Genomic DNA, 22,524 nt, shown 5'->3' with positions numbered 1-22,524 from the left:
TGTATTCAAATTATAAATGATGACTAAATATTTGATTAGTAGAGATACGTAATGACTAAAGATAAATAAACAAATATATGAAAATCATGCGTGAGTACAATGTGATATGATGCCAATATTGAAATAAATATGTAGCATGACGATTACTTCATCATCGGTGAAAGATATTGCATAATCATTTCATTGCATAGTTCATGTGAATTTTTCAAGTGAAATAAAACAGCAATTTTGCAAGAATCATCAAATCAAGGACGAAAAAGTATTTTTTATTGGTTTTAGTCCCTATTACATCCCGTTACTTCTTTCCTTTCCCAAATATATTCAAACGTAACATTACAACACATACTGCACAACACCTACCATTTCTCATATTCATCATACTTTTAATTTTTTAATTTTTTAAAATCATAAATAATCAGAGTTGTCTTGCTCTTTTTAAGAGAGTGATCGGTCTTTCAAGTGCCTGCAAATAATTTGCTATAAATGTAAAAAGAAAAAAGAAAAGTGAACCAAATCAAAAGAAAACGAGTCTCTTCAGCATGAACATAAACAGCCCCCTCTCTCACTAATATGATAGTTGGGCCTGATTATCTACAGAATGCGTAGAAAGACATAATAAATACACTGCTTCGTGTGCTGAAAATTCATACCACATCTTAAATAATCATTCTTTTGAACAAAAAACTTTGAAAGTTTTTCATCCTTAATCAATACAATCGTATTTTGAAGCCTCTCTGCTGTTTCAACACAGGTACCCTTTATGTTTGCTTTCTCAAAGCACAAGATGATGTAACAGAATACGATATTTCTGAAAAGACATTTAAGTAACAGAAATCAGCGCTTGTTATATTCGTGCCTTGTTCCTTTTAGTATCTGTTTATATTGATCGATTTCGGCTTTCTGTTTCATTCTTGCGTTTTACTCTGATGAGTGCAAGTCAAAAAGCTTAAGATATGGCTCTCTTCAACGCTATTCTCCAATTTTGTAGTACTAATCATCTTTTCAGAAATCTTTCTGCCAAACGATCTTTTCTCCTGAACGCAAATGTACGATGCTAAATTCTGAAACCTCTACATGGATGCAATTAACTCTCGAGTTTCTATCCAACATCGGTACCCAAAGAAGGCAAGTGTTCTTTGATCAGTTCTATACACACCTACAAAGACATCGTCTTGACTTTACTTTTGGAGACTCTCTTGTCCAACATGGGTTTCTCAATATACTCAAATAAATTCTGAAACCTCTACATGAATGTAATCAACTCTAAGTTTCTTTCCAACATCAGTACCCCAAGAAGGCAACTGACCCTTAATTAGATCCACACATACATGTACCTATAAAGACACAGTCTTGACTTTACTTTTAGAGACCACTCTTTTGTCCAATGTGGGTTTCTCAATAAACTTAACAGGCCCTCCATCTCCCGATCTGGATGAGTGGTCGGTAGATCCAGAGCTGGTGCTGGGAATTCTGCTACGTAGCGCAGCGAGAGTGTTGTTGTTGCTCAGGGCGGTACGACGAGCAGTGCATTCGGCATCTCTCGCGTTGACGGCGCAGCACGACCAGTGCCACTTCCCCGGATGGCCTTGGTGACTGTGACCACAACCCTTGAAGCCACCTGCAGATTGGCGAGTGAGAAAGAGGGAGGGAGTGAGAGGGAGAGTGAGTGAGTGAGTGAGTGAGAGAAAGTGTGTGAGAGAGAGAGAGACAGAATGGGGGAGGGAGGAAAGAGAGAGGAGGACAAGAGTGAAGAGGGAAAGACACAAGAGAAGGACAAAGAGGAGGTAAAGAGAGGGGAAAGAGAGAGATATAGAGAGACAGAATGGGGGAGGGAGGAAAGAGAGGAGGACAAGAGTGAAGAGGGAAAGACACAAGAGAAGGACAAAGAGGAGGTAAAGAGAGGGGAAAGAGAGAGATATAGAGAGACAGAATGGGGCAGGGAGGAAAGAGAGGAGGACAAGAGTGAAGAGGGAAAGACACAAGAGAAGGACAAAGAGGTAAAGAGAGGGGAAAGAGAGAGATATAGAGAGACAGAATGGGGGAGGGAGGAAAGAGAGAGGAGGACAAGAGTGAAGAGGGAAAGACACAAGAGAAGGACAAAGGGGAGGTAAAGAGAGGGGAAAGAGAGATATTTAGAGAGACAGAATGGGGGAGGGAGGAAAGAGAGAGGAGGACAAGAGTGAAGAGGGAAAGACACAAGAGAAGGACAAAGAAGAGGTAAAGAGAGAGGAAAGAGAGAGAGAGATAGAGAGAGACAGAATGGGGGAGGGAGGAAAGAGAGAGGAGGACACGAGTGAAGAGGGAAAGACACAAGAGAAGGACAAAGAGGAGGTAAAGAGAGGGGAAAGAGAGAGATATAGAGAGACAGAATGGGGGAGGGAGGAAAGAGAGGAGGACAAGAGTGAAGAGGGAAAGACACAAGAGAAGGACAAAGAGGTAAAGAGGGGGGAAAGAGAGAGATATAGAGAGACAGAATGGGGGAGGGAGGAAAGAGAGAGGAGGACAAGAGTGAAGAGGGAAAGACACAAGAGAAGGACAAAGAGGAGGTAAAGAGAGGGGAAAGAGAGAGATATAAAGAGACAGAATGGGGGAGGGAGGAAAGAGAGAGGAGGACAAGAGTGAAGAGGGAAAGACACAAGAGAAGGACAAAGAGGAGGTAAAGAGAGGGGAAAGAGAGAGATATAGAGAGACAGAATGGGGGAGGGAGGAAAGAGAGGAGGACAAGAGTGAAGAGGGAAAGACACAAGAGAAGGACAAAGAGGAGGTAAAGAGAGGGGAAAGAGAGAGATATAGAGAGACAGAATGGGGGAGGGAGGAAAGAGAGAGGAGGACAAGAGTGAAGAGGGAAAGACACAAGAGAAGGACAAAGAGGAGGTAAAGAGAGGGGAAAGAGAGAGATATAAAGAGACAGAATGGGGGAGGGAGGAAAGAGAGGAGGACAAGGTAAAAGAGTGAAGAGAGAGAGACACAGATAAGGAAAAAAAGGAAGGAAAGAGAGGGGAGAGAGTTTGAGAGAGTGAGAGTGGAGGCAGAGAGAGAAAAGGAGAAGAACGAAGAGAGATAGAGAGACGAAACAAGAATTTGAAAGGCACAGAGGGTGAGGGAGGGGAAAGGCAGAGAGAACAAAATGTACAAAAGAAGAAAAAGGTTTGGTATTAGAAAGTAACAGATTAGACGAAAGGGGTATTTAAAATGGATACAATGGAAAAAGTGGAAAATAACATCACACAGGTGATGGAAGTACAGATTTCAGACATCGTAAAACACAGACTTCAAGATTTATCAAAATTAATCCTTTTTAAAGGTACTATGTCCCTTTTGCAGCCAACCTCAAATCCTGTAGAACTTTGCAGGAATTATGAATATGTCATGTATGTCCTGTCTGTGAAATTTAAATGTTAGCAGTGTCCTCATATTCAAATTATGCAAGGAAACCCGTTTACTTTCTAGACTTCACTGTCAGACACTATTGAGTGACTGACTGGCTTTTTTCTTCTTTGGTAATAACATACATGAAAAGAGTTGTAAAGGGTACATGAGCATTTGTCTACATCAATAACCCACTTCTTGTGATGGCCAAGATTAAACTGGTTGAATCTTTGCGCAGCATAAAACGTATGACTATTCGGTACGATTGTCTGAAAATCAAGACTATTACTTTTGGGCTCTATAGCCCTAAAGTCGATTTGACAACTAATAGTCTTTATTTTCCCACTTGAAGACATTTTCAAGCCCCACCTTTTTAAGGGAAGTTCTAAATTAGTATTATCTTTCAAATGCAGTTGGAATTTAACTTTTTCATTTTTTGGGCCTGCAAATGGGACATAGTACCTTTAAATATCAAACCTCTGGCTTTGAAAATGTACATACAAGGCTAAAAAAAAAATACAAAAGAAATACCACCCATGTGAAGTATACTTCGTCTTTGTAATCAAAATTTGGTTGTATTATACTGCAGCTTCAGGGGCGGCATTTCACAAAACTTTTCATCAGTGACAAATGACAGTTTTTGTTATAAGCTACTGAAGTCCTTGCTTCTGATTGGTTATCAGCAGATTTGTCACTGATTTTTGTCATTTATCATTGAAAAAAAGGCTTTGTGAAAGGGGCCCCAGTTCTTACCAGGCATGATGGCCCCACATGCACAGGTAGCTTGCTTGTTGCCCTCACTGGAACAGAATGTACAGCAATGCCATATACCAGTGTGCTCCTGCCATCCAACCTTCACCGACACGCTATAGGGACTCCCCTGAAATTCAAATGAAAATTGGGGTCAGTACCGGTACCTACCCACCTTTGCAAGCAGCCTTCATGAAAGTGAAGGCGGTCATTGTCACTTCTCAACAGACAGCTACTACTACAACTACTCCCATCCATATATCTGGCAGACATGTTTAGTTCTATCCAGCTACACTTTGGTGTAGTTACACAACACTGATCAACTGTGAATTGCAAAATAGATCAAAATCTTAAAATTTTCAATCTGATTCCCTGTTATATTCACATTCCAATATTAAACACAAATGAAGACAGTTCAAATTGAGAAATAACAGAGGTTATCACAATGAAATCTTGAAAATATGGTGGGTTTTGGAAGAATCAAACATCAAGACCTTTTCATTAATTATACATAAATTACTAATTAATATTTTATTTGGTCATTGTAGAGTGTAGATGAAGTCTTGAAATCTGATGCCCTGAAATATAATAACAATTTTACAATATTTTGAAGAGCAAATAAAATAAAATCTACCAAACACTCTGAAGGATAAACAAATGCATTCAAAATTCCCCAAAATCCCATTTTAAGAGGTGAAAAAAAAAACACAAACTGCAAGCTACTTTCCCTTTCAATTCATTGCACAATCAAAATTCAAAATTCCCTAAAATCAAAATTGTAGGGAGGTGAGAAAAAATAACACAAACTGCAAGATTTTTTCCCTTTCCATCCATTGCAAAATTAGGCAAAATCAAAATGAATACCAATTCATAATTCATACCCCAGTCATACCAATGAGACCGACATCAAACCGAAAGTAGACCGAATGAAAAGTACATTAAACGGAATGGCAAAGAGACCATCAGTTTTGAACCGGTTTGAAGTCGGTTTGTCGGTGTGACTGAGGTAATTTAGAAGAAACGAACTAATGATATCGCAAACTTAAAAGTAAACGAACTAATGATATCGCAAACTTAAAAGTAAACGTAAAAAACGTAAAAGTAAACGTAAAAAACGTAAAAGTAAACGTAAAAAACGTAAAAGCAAACGTAAATAACGTAAAAGTAAACGTAAAAAATGTAAAAGTAAACGTAAAAAACGTAAAAGCAAATGTAAAAAGTAAAATAAAAAACATGCCCTGATGTGATGGCCATTGACAAGGATTTGAAGCGAATGGGCTCCTAGCTGCTTGGGTGTGTAACTCACTCCGTAACTCCCATCGGCGTTCTCGGCCACCTTGCATGGATATGCTCTGATGGTGGTAAGAAATAATAAAAACATGCAAGGAAACCAAACAAAACCGCAAACAACCACGTGCAAAGAAGTTGAAAGAACAAAATAAGAGATCTTGTGTCGCATGTCAAACAAGCAAAATGAAAGAGAGAAAACACTGAAAGGTGTAACAAAATCAAATGCAATCATCATAAATTAAGTGAGCTTCACATCAACAAACATTTGCAATGAGTACCCGGGGCCGGTGTTTTATAAAGCTGTGCGTAAAGTTACGCATGACTTTACGAATGACTTGAATATGAAGAGCTTAAGTTGAAATATGCAGATGTAGATTAACCTTATCATTATTAACAAAACATTTTAATGCAAAGTGTATTCTTGGCTACAATTTAATTGAGATTACGGGAAATACAGTCACACTTTGTTAAGATGTCAAGACAAACTTTGGGCATCCCATTTTGCTCTTCATACTCAAATCATTTGTAAAGTCATTCGTAACTTTACGCACAGCTTTATGTAACACTCCCCCATTTCCAATTTTCCTAGCATAAAATCACAATTTGAACTCAAATATTGAATTAACAATGAAGGGAAAAAACTACTTAAAGTAAATCGTAGATTTGATCAAAAGGTGTCTCAAAAAGGAGTAAAATCACATGTGTCACCATAGCGACACTATTTTACCTTGTCCTGCCCTCTATGGCAAGAAGTTCAGCCATGATTTCATCCGCTCCATGATGATAGGCCTGCTCCATCGCATCTTGGAGAGAAACGGTGATGGTGGTTAGTTGGCCTAGATTGGCTCTATGAAGACCTGTGATATAAAACAAAATGATTTAGCAAAGATTTACGGTATGTCAAGAATGGTCAATTTTGTTCTTCATTATACTCTATGAATAGTAAATACTTTTTTTTCACTCATGAAACTGCATCGTTCAGTTTGTTCCATGCCTTATTTTTGTTAATACATCCTACTGGCTCATGAAAAGATACTATCTAACATTTTTTAACAAGAAATGAAAACTTATTGTAAGGTGTGCATCTAGTACTATAAATTTGTCTCTGCTCTGTTTCTTTTATGTAAATGCACTCGGCAATAATTTGCAAGAATTGGGTGCAATTGCAATAGTAATTGGTATTGTTCCTTTTAATGTCACAACAACTTTAGATTGAGATTTACATGTAGCCGCAAATGAATACTCAGTACAGAATACAAAATATACATGTACATCCTTATTGAGTGCTAAGTTTTGTTCTGAGCTATGCATCAAATTGTATCCAAGAGGTTGTTCTTACCGTCTCCCTTAGCAATGCTCTTGTTACAGTCAGCTATCTTGGTGTCCACAATGCCAGGAACCTGCATTCCATTCACCACTTTCTTAGACACAATCTTGGGTTTAAACTGGAGAGTTGAATCTCCCTTGGGTGTGCTCTGGTAGGAGATGCGATTCAGGTGGCACAGCCTTTGAGAGATCAGTGGTTTAATGGACATGAGCTCTTTGTTGTTGCTGTCAGCCAGTGCTTGGGATGCTAATCGGCTACTGTGCTCCATGTCGGTGAGGATCTGCTGGAGCTGTATTCGCTGCGACTGCAGGGACTTGGACCTTGTGTCGCAGACCTGCCCGATCTGAGTCACCAGAGACTGCCGATGTGACTGCAGAGCCTGGATGAAGTTGTCAAAGTAGTGATTCACCTCGCACTTGACCTGCTCTCCGCGCTCCTTGATCATGCATTCAAGGTGTTCCGATGCAGCCTTGCCCGCCATGATGGCTTGCATGTGCGGTTGGAGACGAGAGATCAGGTTGGCGATGACCCTTGCATGGTGCTCTGCAACGTCCTCAGTATACTCCACCAGATGCTCTCTATGCTCCACCAGACAGCACTCCCGGCAGACCGGCTGGTCACACGTCTCGCAGAAGAACTTCAGCTCCTCCTGGGTATGCTTCGGGCAATGGACAGGGCAGTGGATTTGGGTCGTCCCTTGACGCTGAGCTTCGTGGAGGCTGATCACGCCGTGGCCGGCCGTCTTGCGTTGTCTCTTGTGGGCCTGCACACAGAAACCACACACGTTCACCATGCATTCCACACAGCGTGAAATGGCCTTGGAGTTATCCGTGCAAAGGTCGCAGATGAGGTTGCTTGAGTTCGGGTTCAGCGAGTCGAGGACCAGGATCCTCTGAGCCATGAAATCGACCGGAAACACTCCTAGACCTCCTTTGGACAACTCCACCTCGGTACCACATGCGGGACACATGATGGCAGACGCTTTATTGCCCAAGTGGCTCAGCATACTACTCAAAGAACTGGTATCGCTACCATCATCCCGATAGAAGAGGACGTGAGACTCGAGACCTTGGAGACAAGACATGCAATACGTGTGAAGACATGGCAGGAGACGAGGATCGTTGTAGCGCCCTCTACAGATCCCACAGGTTAATCTTGAGTCCATGGCTTCTTGGATGATGGTGTTATCTTTGTAATCCACAGAGTCTGACATCTTATATGACAATGAACCTCAGAGACGATGCCTGCACTCTTGAAACCCTGAATGTAAAGCAAGTGAGGAAAAAATGTTCCAGTCAATACATGTATGTAATGAAATAATAATCATATTAAGGGCATTACGTATTTAAAAACACAATACATTTCTGTAATGCAAATTGCATGTTGCTTTTTACCGTTAGCTCATTACCATTATGAAGACATGGAAGGTATAAGCACATTGATATCACTCGATCCTATATCAATTTTCACATATTTATTAAATTCTTGACCGATATCCAAGTGCTTTATGTGAGAAGAGAGCTGAGTCTTCTAGCCAACACTGAAGTGCTTAATTTGAATCATTGGGTTATTGTGTCGGATAAGGTGGTTGCGTTACCCGATCTTTTGTGTAAACACGCCTCTTTATTCCCAAAATGCCTGTGGTTATGTTTGTGAAATAAATCCCTCTCATCTACAAATGGTCTGATCCAATTTAACCGACACTTTGTGAAAACCCTACAGCAAATCTACAAAAGGTCGTGTAACGCGACCACCCGACCTAACGCAATGACCTGATGATTCAAGGTAAGCCCCTCTGAAGCCAATTTGCAGGGTTAGTCAGGTGCGTTAAGTGGTGATTACAAACACATTTATCTTTAGGTTGTGTTTACATTGCTCTTCACGTAGGGGGTATGGGTGCCAATTATGGCTAGGTGATATCAATGTCATATTTTATATTATTGCTAGAGAGGAGAACTCAATTTAAGAGACGTGTCCCATGGCATGAGGACTTCACAGCACAAACAGCACAGCTGCAGTCTGCAACATGCACGCCTAGCTATCGCCGCGCCTGACGATATTGTTTCGCGCCGGGTACTACCGGTCAAGCCGTTGGGGCTATTCCAGGAGGCCCGAGGGCGAGGGGCACAGCTCAGAGGGTCTGACAATGCCCAAGTCACAGCTTAAAGTCACTTTAGTAGCTTGCATGCTCTTTTCTTCTCCCTTTTCCTCTTTTTTGCTCCTTCTCCTTCCTCTCTCAGCTCAGCTCAATCTTCAACTCTTCATCTATCTTTTGCTTTCTTCTTCCTCCTTTTCTTCTCTGCTTCTCTATTTTCTCTCTCCCCTTCTTGTTTTTTTCCTATTCATTTCCTCGAGCTACTTCTCAATCTTTTTCTTAAATCAGTGTAACGCAGGTAGCTCTGCAATGCATATATATGCGCAAAGTTCTTCGTGATCCATCTTCATCTTTCATCAGTCCATCTTCTTGCCACGTACAGCCTAACTAATATTAATAACACAAAATAAAATACGTGGGACAAGAGTAATAACAACTGAGAAAAGCCCAAGCAATTCGATCTACATTGTAGATCTAGGTCTTCTTTCTCACCTGCACAGCTTCTATTTTTGCCTTTGGTTAAAGTCTTATCAAATGTATGACAATATTTTCTACTCACCTAAACTGAAATATATACGCTTGATCATTTCTTTGAAATTAACCCTAACAAAAACAAACTTAGTTCAGCCCTTAGAGTTAGATCTGATATCGATATCCAAGATGGCGACTTCCAGTGAAGATGCATTTGATAATTCAAGGAAACTTGACTGCAAAGATCTCCATGGTTATCTACGGACCCTTCAAGGATCTGTCTTAGATAGACTTTACAATCATCCTGCAACATGTCTGGCTGTTTTTCGGTAAAATATAATCAAAAGAATGCTTATTTGGGATTTGATTTATTGCCTTTCATTGAAAGTGTGGTCCCACAGGTGAACATTTGTGTCATCAACGTCCGTCAGCAGAGTACCAGAGCCTGCATAGGAAAATGATTCAAAAAGCGGGTTCGGTTGGGTCACATTTTTTCAAAATGTAAAGAAGTAGATTCTAAGAATTCGATTTTGACTTAGGTTAACAATTACGATGTTTTTCAACTCCTCTGGCCAGTCTGTCTGGCCATCCGTTCAACCACTTCAAAGTTCAAACTATTAGATCTAGGTCTAATTTGATTTTGAACTTTGATTTTGAAGAAGTCTTCGATGGAAAAAAGGGTGAATCCTCGTCCTAACCCAATTCATCCCATGTTGTATATCGATGATTTAACATGGAAGAGAAAGCACGCATGCGGAAAATTCTTATTTCCAAGCCGCATGTTGGCGATGTGAAAAATGGATTTTGTGATGATACTCGTGCTCCTTGATGCATTTTCACATTTACTTTGCACAGAAACTTTCACGTTATGAACGATAAATCCTTGAGAAGATATGGAAAAACCCATAAAAGTAGACGGTGAATTGGGGGTATTTTATTATGCGGAATTCATTTTTCGCATTGCCAGTGCACAGTCAGGAACCCTACACCCGCAGAGCGCCAAAGAAAAAAAAGTCTACTCGAAAATGTGGACAATCCTTACTTTTAGGACACGATTTGTCCAAGTTTTTCGAGGATATCCTCGTTTATGCGGACATTCCTAATTCTCCAACCAGCCCCCCTACTGATGACAATTAACATTTTGAGGTCAACTCTAGATCTAGATCTAATTCTAGATTTAAATCGTACATAATTTGTAAAACGTATTTAAACGAAAAAATGGGAATAAATTCTGGCTTGTCACAAAACATGGTTATTTAAATGAAAAAAACTAATACCGGTAGTGGCTTTTCACCATGTTCGCACTCTAATTATGACTTAATAGATCTGCACTAGGCCAAATAACCTGTAAGTATAAATAGCTAGATTTTAATAATTAATATCCAATTTTTCACTAGCAATTAAAAAGTTGTAGTCAATAGATGTTTTTTGGCAATGTTTGGGGATGGGGAGTCTGGCTTTACTTGTATGACATTCTTTTCTTTATATTTGAACTAATTGTATATTATTACCTTTTTCTGTGCAGTGAACTTCCAGTTTTGGGCAAACATTGCATCATGAGGGTGTTGTTCATTGACACTCCCATTCCCCAAGCTGCAGTCACCTCATGGATACAGAGCAACCAGCAGGAGTAAGTTAACCCTCTCAGTCTCAGGACAGAATTAACTTTAGGGCTAAATTGATCACACTGTGTTCTTCAAATTGGCAACAATAATTACTTTTTTCTTCTATTGCTACATTGTTAAGAATTGAGATAAGATGTAATGTCTCTACAAACCAATACATGTAGTTGAAAATATTGTCAAAAAGTTGGAAAATTTGCCAATTCCTATAGAAAAACAAGGAATTTTTATTTCTCTACAGGTTGCAAATGCGGCAAATTTGCTCCCTGTTGACCTGTAATTTGAGGAGTATGGAAAGTGTTTTTAATTTGCTTTTGTGCAATATTAAAAGGGGGAATTTTTTTAATCTTTTGGGCTTTCTATTTATATTCTACCTTCATTCAGCTGTCCATTGATATAAAATTGTATTTTTAATTGGTTAAAACTTAAATTCAAGCTTTATCAAGAGAAGATCTACAAAGTAATACAGAAACAATACAAATATAGACAAATATTGGTGACATATATTAATCTAAATGCCTTGGTCCCTATGTTCATCTGAAAATTTGTATTTCGGGGTGATCAATGTCATTTGTAAAAGGTCTGAGTGAAACAAAATCATTAAACTTTCTCAGCTAATCTCAAGTCTTTTCTATTTTAATGGGTAATTACCAGATATTTGTTCCTTTTGTTGGTGTTATTGTTTATAGACAGCTTCATGCAGCACTGAAAACATTGACAGATCTTCGTCTGTTCAGGGACCAGTCTTTGCCCGGCGGCCTTCCAGGATGGCTTCTCAATCTCACCTTCAGGACTAATCTCAAGACTGCTCTTATTGGAGGGTAAGGGTATCCAGTTTGTTATAGGATGACTGTATGTGTTTTGTATCTCTTTATTTATTGCAGGTGTAATGCCAGTAATTCTATATAAGCCTCTTATTCAAGAGTAACTGCATTGCTTACCATCTTTCCTTCTGGTTTGGAGGATGAATGCAACTCTGATTGTTTTTGCATATATCAGTCTGGCTTACACATGTGTGGTTAACTGAATTTTTGCTCTTAGAAAAGACTCTGAGTGCATTTCTTGAAACACCCCCTCTTTCTCTCTTTCTCTTTCTCTCTCTCTCTCTCTCTTTCTCTTTCTCTCTCTCTCTCTCTCTCTTTCTCTCTTTCTCTCTTTCTCTCTCTTTCTCTTTCTCTCCCTTTCCCTCTCCCTCCCTCTCTCCCTCCCTCTCTCTCTTCCACTCTCTCTATCTCTCCCTTTCTCTCTCTCTAACTATCTATCAATATATCTATCAATCTCTTCCTCTTCTCTCTTCTCTATATCTCTTATTGAAGGGTAGGTGTTCCCACCTTTCCCAAGTCCTTTGCCAGATTAATTTCTATGTATCTTTCCTGCTGTGTCTTCTTTTTCCTACTTCCAGCAATCAATGTGTTTTTTTTTCTTCTTGTTTTCTTTGATGATAAATATTCAGAGGCAAGCCATGGGCCATCAGTGGAAAAGGTGGAAAAGGTGGAAAGGACAAGAAAGTGAAAGAAACAGCTACTCTTGACAAGTACTCTTCGGAAAGATGGGAGGTATGTAAACGGATTAAAGATATACGGGAGTTGTTCATTCTGATGTGCAACAACTCTTTTATCTGATAAATTCAACCCTTGAAGTGACTCCTCCAAATACGAATATTATTTGACTACCAGTATTTCCTTTGTATAGGACATATATGGTCATGACAGCTCAACAATTAGGAAAAGAATGCTCGTTTTAATAATAACAATATCAATTACTTTAATAACATAATAGTGTTGCATAGAAGATAAGAACTTTATGCACAACAACTGTTAAATACCAAAGTATTAACCTGGTATTAGTTGCATCTTTTGCTGTGACCCATCACTTGATACAGGCATACTCCTTTTATGACTGTATTAAAGTATGCCTAAATAACTTATAAAAATAAGTATATGAGCAGGAATAACTTAGACTAGACATAAGAAAAGCCTCATCTGTTGCTGTCTTTAAAGTTTTGATGAAGACGCACTTGTTTTCAGGAGCTTTTGAATAGTTTTGTTTATTGTGTGTCTGTAAAGTAGCACTGTTAAGCGTTCTGTTTTCATCACAGCGCAGTATGGTATATTTATGTAGTAGATGCGCTATATAAATTGATCTAATTTATTTTATTTACAGTTATGTATATTTTTTTTTTTTCAGTGTGTACTTCATTTCTTGGTGGGCTCCTCCAAGGCTGTAGATACGTTGAGTCGAGATATCGCTACCGTCTTGACTCATTCAGGTTTAATGAGATTGTGAGTACGTTGGTAATGGTCAATGTAGTTGGTGTCATACAGTGTATGCATCATGTATATTTATAAATTTTATTCCTTGTTTTAATCACAGTGCATGAGGTTTGAATATACTGCAGAAGTTCTTCTGATATCAACTGATGGATAATATTTTGTGCTCTTTAAGTTTCCAAGGAATGCTTTAAAAACTCATTTATTACGGAAGATGTGTGGTGTGAAACTGTCAGATAGAAAGAACACGAGTGAGTTATGGAAAGGTTGGGTCTGGAAGAAGCTGTGGTGGAAGTAAAGAGAAGTGGATTGAGATGGATGGGTTATGTGTTAGAAGGGAAGATGATGAACTTGTGGAAAGAGCGTGGGATCTGGAAGTGGATGGCATAAGGGAAGCAGTAAGGTTGGTCTTAATGAGGAGGATGCTTGAAACAAGAAGAAGTAGAGGGAGGGATTGTCACCATTGCACGAAAGTCGGTAACCCCTCGTAAGATGCAAAATGGCGACTTTCATAAATGACGATGAATATGAAACAAATTCTCACTGAAAGTGTATCATAGGCTGTTATTATGAGGAATCAGCCTCATTAACAGGTTTTTATAAAAAGATGAGATAACTGAACAGAAAGTTTTAATTGTATAATCTAGACTCTTTACATCAATTTCTTGTACCGTTTTTCTTTTTTTTTCTTCAAAAGGAATACTACATAGTTTAATTACTCTTTTCTTCTTTTTCAGAGGTGAATCAGGAGGAACGCCGGTGATCACACCCTCTGGTTTTCAGTTCCTGCTCCTAGATACCCCCTCTCAGGTCTGGTTCTTCATGCTGCAGTATCTAGAGACCTCCCAGGCTCGAGGTCTAGACATTGTAGATGCTCTCTCCTTCCTCTTCCAACTCAGCTTCTCAACGTTAGGAAAAGTGAGTCAAAATATATATGTCAGGCAAAAAAAAAAGATGTTGGATTGCCCTTTAGGTGCCAAAACATGGGTCGTTCGGTCGGAAATCTTTTTTCTTTTTTTACTTTTTTATTTTATTTTGACTCCCACTTTGGGCTGATATTTCTCAGTTTTTAACGCTTAAATACATTTTTTTTTCTCCAAAAAACGGTTAAAAAAATAATAATAAAGCCGACCGTTGATTTCAAGACTTTTGGGTCGGTCGCAAAGGGCAATACAACATCTTTTTTTTATTTTAGGCCTCATGCAGATAAATGTGAAAGTCAAGCCATGTTCTTCTTTGAAATTAAATTTGTATTCACTGAGAAAGTGAGCAGAGAATTATCTATCTAGAGGTTTAGGACATTGTAGATGCTGTCTCGTTCCTCTTCCAACTCAGCTTCTCAACGTTAAGAAAAGTGAGCCAAATACAGTTAAAAACTAAATTATTCATACCCTTGCAAAGTTTTTAAGAGCATGAAAAATTGATTTGTCCTGATTTATGTTTCTTGAGAATGTGACATATTAAAGCTATCATCTGAAAGTGTTCAACAAAAGCCCTAATTCAACCAGTCCTCATTTCATTCTTGGGTTATGGAGAGAGAAAAAATCAGATATACAAGGGATATGAATGATTTAGTTTTTAACTGTATATATCATGCAGAGAAATGTGAAATCCAAGCTGTGTTCATCTTTAAAATGAAATTTGTATTCACTGAGGAAGATATATGTGAGCTGAGAATTATCTATCTCTGGAAAGTTGCGAAAGAGCTCCGGTAAAAAAAAAAATCTATGCTTCAAAATCAATGTGATGAAACCTAATCATACTATATTGCTTTCAGTATTTTACACTCATCGCCATGTAATACATATGTCTCTCAAGTTATTACTAGAACTCCCTTCAAGCACATTTAATGGCAACTAGAATCTAGAAATGTCATTTCAGTGAATCTTCTTAAACAAAAAAATGGAATCGGTCATTGTTATACAGGAAAGGATGATTGTCACAGAGAGATGACCATTCTCAATTCAATTAACAGTACCAGCAGCAATAAACAGATGAAAATATTTTATAATGTATTCTTTCTCCTCTTTTAAGGACTATTCATCAGAGGGCATGACTGAGCAGCAGCTTCATTTCTTGCAGCATCTGAGAGAGCTAGGCTTGGTGTTCCAAAGAAAGGTGAGCTGATAAGTGCCTAGGACATTACCAGGGGTATTGCCCGGAGGAGGGGGGGGGGGTGTTGTCAAACTCTTGTTTGTCAGTAGAATGTCTTGATAAGGTATAAGTATGTTTCTGATATGAATTCAGTTGGATTAGATGTAAATGTTGTATCAGTGAGAGAGTTTCTTTTTACATTGTATTATTCTCCATATCATTGTTTATTATTATTATTTATATGATGATCTGACATGTTCCAGTTCACTTTTTCTTCACCTCTAGTAGATTAACTTTATTCTTATAATGTTATAATTTGGTTTCTGAAACCCTTGTTTGTCAGCAAAGTGACCTGATAAGGTACAAGTATGTTTCTGATGTAACCAGTGTTTTTTTAATAGATATGAAGGGCGTATTGTTGATAGAGTTTCACTTTTCATTGTATTATTCTTCATAGCCGTACTTAACTGAGAAGTGAAGAAAATAAATCAAATAAGCATTTATTAATTCTCTTCAAAATGACGTTCTGGTAGATCCAATTTTTTCGTATGATTGTGTAATCTAGCGATAAACCTTTTTGAGTCATCCCGTAAACCATGCTTTTCATTTCTGGAAGCACTTTCATACTGTATTTTTCTACCATATTTCAGAGGAAGTCCATGCGCTACTATCCAACCAGGCTAGCCATCAACTTAGCTTCAGGTGAGTGAGTAGCTAAGATAAAGAGTTGAAAACAATAGAAATCAAGTTATTAAAGTCTATTTGAAATAGTTTGGCCAGGAGGGATGAGACCTCACTGCAAGGTCACTGACAGGTGGCTATCTCATCAATTCAGCTCTCAATTAACATAAGAAAAAAGGGGACCATGGGAGACCAACAGTCACCACTTAAGCATTGTTTGCTACCGGTATATAGAGGGTGCAAGTAGCTATAAGTAGTGCAGTGGGGCTTTAAAATAAAAGAACAAAGTAATCAACATGATCAAGATGAATGATGAAAGAGAAGCATTTGATAAGGGGTTGGAAGGCTTCATAGACTCATGTAGCATTGTTTACTAGTTTGGTTCTTTTAGTTGGTCATTATGCCCGCAAATATGTGTGGTTTGGTGAATTGCCGTTTGGTCTACAACCAGTTCGTCTACTACCCAATTAATCTATTCCCATATGATCCAATAATCAATTTGTCTATCATTTGGTCTAATGACCATATATGATAATAATCATTCTGTCTAATTTCCATATTGTCTAATCTCAAATTAGTCTTCTACCCATTTGGTCTATTGTTCATTTATTCTGATAACCAGGTGGTCTATTTTCCAGTTTGTCTAACGTCTACCATCCATAAAGTCTGATTATTAGGCCATATGGATAGTAGACGAAATGGACATTAGGCAAACTGGGAATTAGACCAAATGACTATTAGCCTAAATGGTCATTAGAACAAATGATAAGTAGACCAAATGATTATTAGACCATGTGGATAGTAGACGAACTGGTTGTAGACCTAACAGCAATAAACCTGTGGTTCTTGCCTTCTGATTGAAACTTTTATTCTCTAATTGCAGGTGTATCAAGTATGGCCAAGGACGATCACAAAGACGGCTTCATCGTCGTGGAAACCAACTTCCGTATTTATGCCTACACAGAGTCGGATCTGCAGGTTGAAATACTGGGACTCTTTTGCTCTATGATGTACAGGTGAGATTGTCCTTTCTCTTCCACCCTCCTCATTTTTCTCCCTCCCTCACTTTGTCCGTCTCTCCTTCTCCTTGTTATGTTTTACATCATCAATCTAGTACTATCTCTTCACTTCTCCCGGTTCGCCCTCCCTCCTTTCCTCTCTTCCCCTGTTATGTTTTATATATTATAGTGCTATCTCTTCTTCCTGTTGTTTCTGTGTGTAAGCTCTATATTTATGTAGGTTCTCTGACATTTAAAGAGAAGGTTGAGTTCTGGGAAGAGTTCAAAAATTATTTGTGAGCGTTATCATTGAATTATGCAAGTGTGGAAGAACATTAGATAAAAAATGTTTCCTGAAAAGAGGCCTGATAAAAACCTGATTTAAATCGGTTTCCTGATTTTTTTTGATTTTTTTTCTTCTTCCCGATTTAAAAAAAAAAAGATAATTTTTTTTTTTTTTTTTTTTTTTTTTTAACCAATTTTTTTTTTCTTCCCTATTTTATCCTGATTTTCCCGATTTGCCTCTTATTTTCTCTATTCTTCCCTATTTTGCCCTATTTTTTCCCCAATTTTGTCCCAATTTTCTTACTCGAAAGGGGGGAATGTTGTTAGATGCCATTTTTTCCCCGCGAATCCTCTTTTTTTTCTTACTCAAGTGGGGTGTGGTTGAGGGGAAAACAAAAAACCTATTTTTTTTTTAGTGCTCACTATCACCCCTGTGAAAAGCATGGCTCTTCAAATGCCTTAATATTCTAAATATGACATGTAACATCATACAAATTGGGACAGATTTTTATACCACATAACCATGTAGTCCCATAAACATATTTCTGTGTACAGTGCTTGTAACTTTACCAAGACTGGGCCAAATTTCTTAGCATTTTGATGATTCCAGAACCTTGCAGTGCACACCAATACTGCTAGATGATCACCCTTTTCTGATCGATTCCACAACATTTCTTTCACGATGCAATCGCATGATCAGAACTCAACTTTATCTTTAATTACCAGCTCAATATACATTCAAGCTCCTATCTTGTTAAATGCAGTCATTTATGAATTTTGAATTCTCCTTTTATAGGTTTCCAAACCTTTCTGTGGCTGCTCTGACAAGGGAAAGTGTACAGTTAGCCATATCGAATGGAATCACAGCTGAACAGATTCTAAGTTTTTTGAGAACTCATGCACACCCTAACATGAGACTGAAGGTAAGAGAGCTTTGTCATCAATTAAAGTCTTGAACAAGCTTTTTTTGTTTATTTCATCAGAAAATGACTGATCACTTGACATGAAAGGTTTTTAGTGATTTTCCCTAATCATTAAATCACAAATTCAGGGGGGGGGGGGGAGGGGGAACAAAACAACACCCCAAAAACCAAAAATTTACCTGCTTGGTTATTCACATTAAAAAAATCTGTTACAATATAATGCAACATTGGCACTTAAACAGCTCTCTTACAGTAGTTGTATCACATTGCTCTACTACCATATTATGTAAATGTACATAAGTAACTTTAAACAATAAATATGAATACTACAATACAAACACATACCATGATTGATTTATTGATTTACCTGCTGTATCCAATTGCACATAAAAAAAAAACAAAGACCCCAAATGAGAATTCCCATCACTTGTGTTAATGTGACTCCTTAACATTGCCTCAGATTCTGAAACAATATCCTGGATTTAGCTCATGCTGCAATGATAATTATAAACCTTCAGGTCAGTCAGGTATCCCATGACTTTTACAAGCCGATCGCCCATCTGATTATCAAGATATTTATGATTGGAAATCAAAACTTCATTTTTCGTTTTCCTAACGGTTTTTATAACACTACAGTCTATTGGGGGAAAACAAGTATGGTAAAACCGGTCACTCAAAGATTTTTTACTTTTTTGAGGCACTTCATGATCATTTTGAAGTGCAATTTTGTTAGGGCTTCAATATTACACCATATCACAGACACTGAGAACACGTACGGCCATGCAACTCAGATTTAACATTTTTAAACGATGCCTTTAATGGAAATTGACGGTTTGCTTATTTTCTTCATCCAGACACCTATCGTACCTCCTACTATCAGTGATCAGGTCAGACTCTGGGAGCTGGAGAGAGACAGACTCAGTTTTACACAGGGTAAGCATACATGCATGGCTCTAAGACTTCCAAAAACCATAGATTTAATATTTGTCCTTCCCGTGTCTCTAGCACTTCAGTTCATTGAATAATCTTTTTGTTCGCATCAGAGAAAACTTGTTTATTTCACTTTGTTGTTTATATGAGGAAGGCCTTTGCTTTGATATGATTTGTTTGGGCAATTTTTGTTACCTCTAATTATTTTAGATTGGCCTGCCCCTGGAACTGATGACTTTCAAGTACTGGGCATGAATGAAATAAAATAAATGTGAAGTGTATATAAAGTGTTCTGACAGTAGCTGAAATAATATAACAATAAGTGTTGCATAATTTGTACAGTCTGCATGGACATGAAACCTATGGATTCACTAAAATCGTTTCATTGAAGGTATCCAAGGGTACCGTAATCACATTTTAAAATGTGTCATGAAAGAAAAAATTATTTACCATATTTAGTTTTCAACTTGCTTTCGGGAGTTTTGTAAACCTACATGCTTTCAAGAAATACAAGATTATATATTGCCTGCCCATTCAGTGGATGTCTCTACCAGTCCAGGATTGGCCTTCTCATCTCCAGAGCGTGCCACAGGCAATAATTACCCAGATCATAATGCATTCCTCATAAATGTGATAAAAAGGACTAACATTCTACTCTCTGTTTTTCCTTTTTTTCTAGGTATCATATACAATGAGTTCTTGTCTCTTCATGACTTTGAGGTGCTACGGGACTATGCTAAGGTAAGTAGCATGTAATTCATTCAGTTAATCTTCTTACATGTACATCTGAGACTTGAGAGGTATATAGTCATTTTTATATTAAAGGAGATGGTCGCTAGTTTCCATGTGCAGACTGCCATAATTCGCCGACACCAGACTTTGTGCAAAAACCATTAACGGGTGTACAAGTTTGCACTCAGTAAACCCGGAGTCCTATCAAGAAATACCCCCTAGTCTCCCAGAGAGTCTTTGGGTGAGGGAAGCATAAGATAATGACTTTACCATGTGTGGGGATGGGTGGAAAATGCAAAGCATTGCATAAGGCCCGTTGGTCATACAACTGAAGGCTATTCCTGGCGACTGACAACATCTAGCTGTTCTTGGGTAAATGCCCAAATGGTGTTGAATTCCTCATGAGAGACTACTAATATGCATCTTTAATTGTACAATAGAGAGGATCAGCATTCATTACCCTTCATGTTGGTAATTTTTTGTTGTTGCTATAGTCATTGGTCATGCAGTTCAAGATATTGTGTTTTTCTTACTTCTGAACTTTGATCCATTTTTTGAAAATATTCTTTACTGCATTCTCCCATGAAGAAATTGCCCATTAAAAGCTTTCTCTACACACATAATGATTTTATGTTTTTCTTCAGGTTGATGGTTGATTATTATTTTCATCTTTTTTATCAAAATTGATCAAAAGGATCCTTTCTTTTTTAACCAGGATCTTGGTGTACTTATCTGGGATAGTACTGCACGACGCATCATGATCGTTTCTCCGGCAGGGCATGATAGTGTCAAGAAGTACTGGAAGCGACTGAAGAAAGGACAAGTTTCGTAACAGTGGGGCACGATAGCGTCAAGAACTACTGGAAGCACTTGACAAATTAGCAATCTCCTCTGCAGGATGCAACAGCATTAAGAACTAATGAAAGCCATTGAAGAGAAGACAACCTTGGTAGTGGTTGTATAGCATCATCAAGAGGCCTGTCTTCATCAGCTCGAGATTGCCAAATATCCCGCTATTTGAACTATCCCGATCACAATTATCCAGTTGCCCGCACTATGCGCGAACGCTGAGCAACATATCTTGAGCTCGAGTTTCAGGTTTCGAGATCAAGTCTCGAGCTGATGAAAACGTGATTTGTAACTTTGGGACTATTTCCCAAATCAGATATAGCGGGCTATTTGGCAATCTCGAGCTAGTAGTGACAGGCCTAAAAAGTACGAGAAAAAATTGAAGAAAAGATAATCTTCATGAGAAGACGACCTCGGTAGTGGTTGTGTAGCATCATCAAGAGGCCTGTCCTCATCAGCTTGAGATTGCCAAATATCCCGCTATTTGAACTATCCCGATCGCAAATTATCCAGTTAATTTGCGTCTTCGTCAGCCCAAAGTTGCAATTAGCGGGATATTTGGTCGAGATAATCATCCCAAGATATCTTGGGCTAGTTTGCAAACTATCCCGCTGTTCGGCAAAAAATCCCGCTAGTTGTCCGGTGCATCTTTACCAGCCCGAAGACTCGCACTATGCGCAGACGCTGAGCAAAATATCTCGAGATAATTTCTCGAGCTCGAGTTTCAAGCTTTGAGGTCAAGTCTCGAGCTGATGAAGACGCGTTTTGTAACTTCAGGATTATTTCCCAAATCAGAAATAGCGGGCTATTTGGCAATCTGGAGCTGATGAGGACAGGCCTAAGAAGTACAAGAAGAAATTGGATAAAGGATAATCTTCATGAGGAAGATATGGCAGGTGAAGAAAGGACAATGCCCACACCTAGCTGCTAAAGCTGAATAGAGTTTCGACTGTTTTATAGCTGTTTGGTCTACCACCGGTTCGTCTACTACCTAATTGGTCTATTCCCATATGGTCTAAACCCATATGTTCCAATACTTATTTAATCATGAATAATAATGATCAATTGATTATTAGACCTTATTGATGGTAGACGAAATGGCAGTAATTGAGACAAACTGGGAATTAGACTAACTGGGTATTAGACTAAATGAAGAATAGACCAAATGGGTAGTAGTCTAATTAGAGATTAAACCATATGGAAAATGACAATTATACTGCTTTCTAACTGGCTTCTATCGGAGTCACACCGATGAAAATACCGATTGAATTTTCCTTATGTAAACAAAGGTGAAACCGCAGTTTTCCCCCTGTCGCTTTCTAACTGCCGGTGAAATTCACTCGATGTGGCGAGCCCTTGCCGGAAGTGAAGAATTATTGCGTAATTATTAAGCCCGCGCTCCATCTAGCTATAGCATGCAGCATGTTCAACCATAAGTCAACAAACACAGCTGGTTGCGATAAAGCGCGCATATACTGCGACCTTTGACCATTTTTAATCGCTGTTTTAATCGCCTTTTTCTCCCGAACGTTTTCTAACTGGCCGTTTCATCGGTGTCACACCGATAGAATGAGAATTTCTCCTACTCTTGAACAGGAGAATTTAATCACCTAGATTTCTCTTCTTTTCATCGGCTATTTAATCGCCTTTTTCTCCTCTGTTGCTTTCTAACTGGCCGTTTCATCGGATGCGTCCGGATGCATCCGATTAAAATCAGTGCAGTTAGAAAAGGGTATTAGCCTAAGTAGTCATTAGACAAAATGATTATTAGACCATGTTGATAGTAGACGGACGTTGATAGTAGACGGACGGGGTGTAGACCATATGGGAATCGAATA

The 22,524-nt window shown here is 38.5% G+C and overlaps 2 protein-coding genes across 3 annotated transcripts; one reads left to right on the top strand and one right to left on the bottom strand.

Moving 5' to 3' along the window:
• Positions 1-183: 183 nt before the first annotated feature.
• On the bottom strand, positions 184-9,478 carry LOC115929172 (tripartite motif-containing protein 45-like). Of its 2 annotated transcripts, none has more exons than XM_030997592.1 (6): positions 9,391-9,478; positions 6,749-7,996; positions 6,137-6,266; positions 5,357-5,471; positions 4,123-4,249; positions 184-1,618 (listed from the first exon to the last, which is right to left on the bottom strand). In XM_030997592.1, the coding sequence occupies exons 2-6, from the start codon at positions 7,947-7,949 to the stop codon at positions 1,335-1,337; spliced, it is 1,857 nt and encodes a 618-aa protein (XP_030853452.1). In that variant the 5' UTR covers positions 7,950-7,996; positions 9,391-9,478; the 3' UTR covers positions 184-1,334. The 2 variants fall into 2 exon arrangements, with proteins under 2 accessions (XP_030853452.1, XP_030853453.1); XM_030997593.1 differs by lacking the exon at positions 9,391-9,478 and adding an exon at positions 8,817-8,992.
• LOC577839 (general transcription factor IIH subunit 4) lies at positions 9,460-20,878 on the top strand. The gene is made up of 13 exons (XM_030997594.1): positions 9,460-9,631; positions 10,828-10,932; positions 11,614-11,745; positions 12,378-12,480; positions 13,112-13,206; positions 13,932-14,112; positions 15,229-15,312; positions 15,939-15,990; positions 16,853-16,985; positions 18,049-18,175; positions 19,030-19,108; positions 19,785-19,846; positions 20,553-20,878. The coding sequence occupies exons 1-13, from the start codon at positions 9,492-9,494 to the stop codon at positions 20,667-20,669; spliced, it is 1,410 nt and encodes a 469-aa protein (XP_030853454.1). The 5' UTR covers positions 9,460-9,491; the 3' UTR covers positions 20,670-20,878.
• Positions 20,879-22,524: the final 1,646 nt, after the last annotated feature.

Source organism: Strongylocentrotus purpuratus, unplaced genomic scaffold (genome assembly GCF_000002235.5).
Source record: "Strongylocentrotus purpuratus isolate Spur 01 unplaced genomic scaffold, Spur_5.0 spur5_scaffold_4, whole genome shotgun sequence".
In the NCBI taxonomy this organism is placed as follows: Eukaryota; Metazoa; Echinodermata; class Echinoidea; order Camarodonta; family Strongylocentrotidae; genus Strongylocentrotus; species Strongylocentrotus purpuratus.
The sequence above is the reverse complement of the archived record's forward strand: the minus strand, read 5'-3'. Positions and strand labels throughout refer to the sequence as shown.

Bases quoted from the DNA above. Each gene is read 5' to 3' on its own strand.
- LOC115929172 (XM_030997592.1), bottom strand. From the start codon at position 7,949: ATGTCAGACTCTGTGGATTACAAAGATAACACCATCATCCAAGAAGCC. The intron at 5,472-6,136 runs GTAAAATAGTGT...TACCACCATCAG, and splicing joins GCCATAGAGGGCAGGACAAG to AGCATATCCATGCAAGGTGG. The intron at 4,250-5,356 runs GCATGTTTTTTA...TTTGAATTTCAG, and splicing joins TCAATGGCCATCACATCAGG to GGGAGTCCCTATAGCGTGTC.
- LOC577839 (XM_030997594.1), top strand. From the start codon at position 9,492: ATGGCGACTTCCAGTGAAGATGCATTTGATAATTCAAGGAAACTTGAC. The intron at 10,933-11,613 runs GTAAGTTAACCC...TATTGTTTATAG, and splicing joins ATACAGAGCAACCAGCAGGA to ACAGCTTCATGCAGCACTGA. The intron at 19,109-19,784 runs GTAAGCATACAT...CTTTTTTTCTAG, and splicing joins CAGACTCAGTTTTACACAGG to GTATCATATACAATGAGTTC.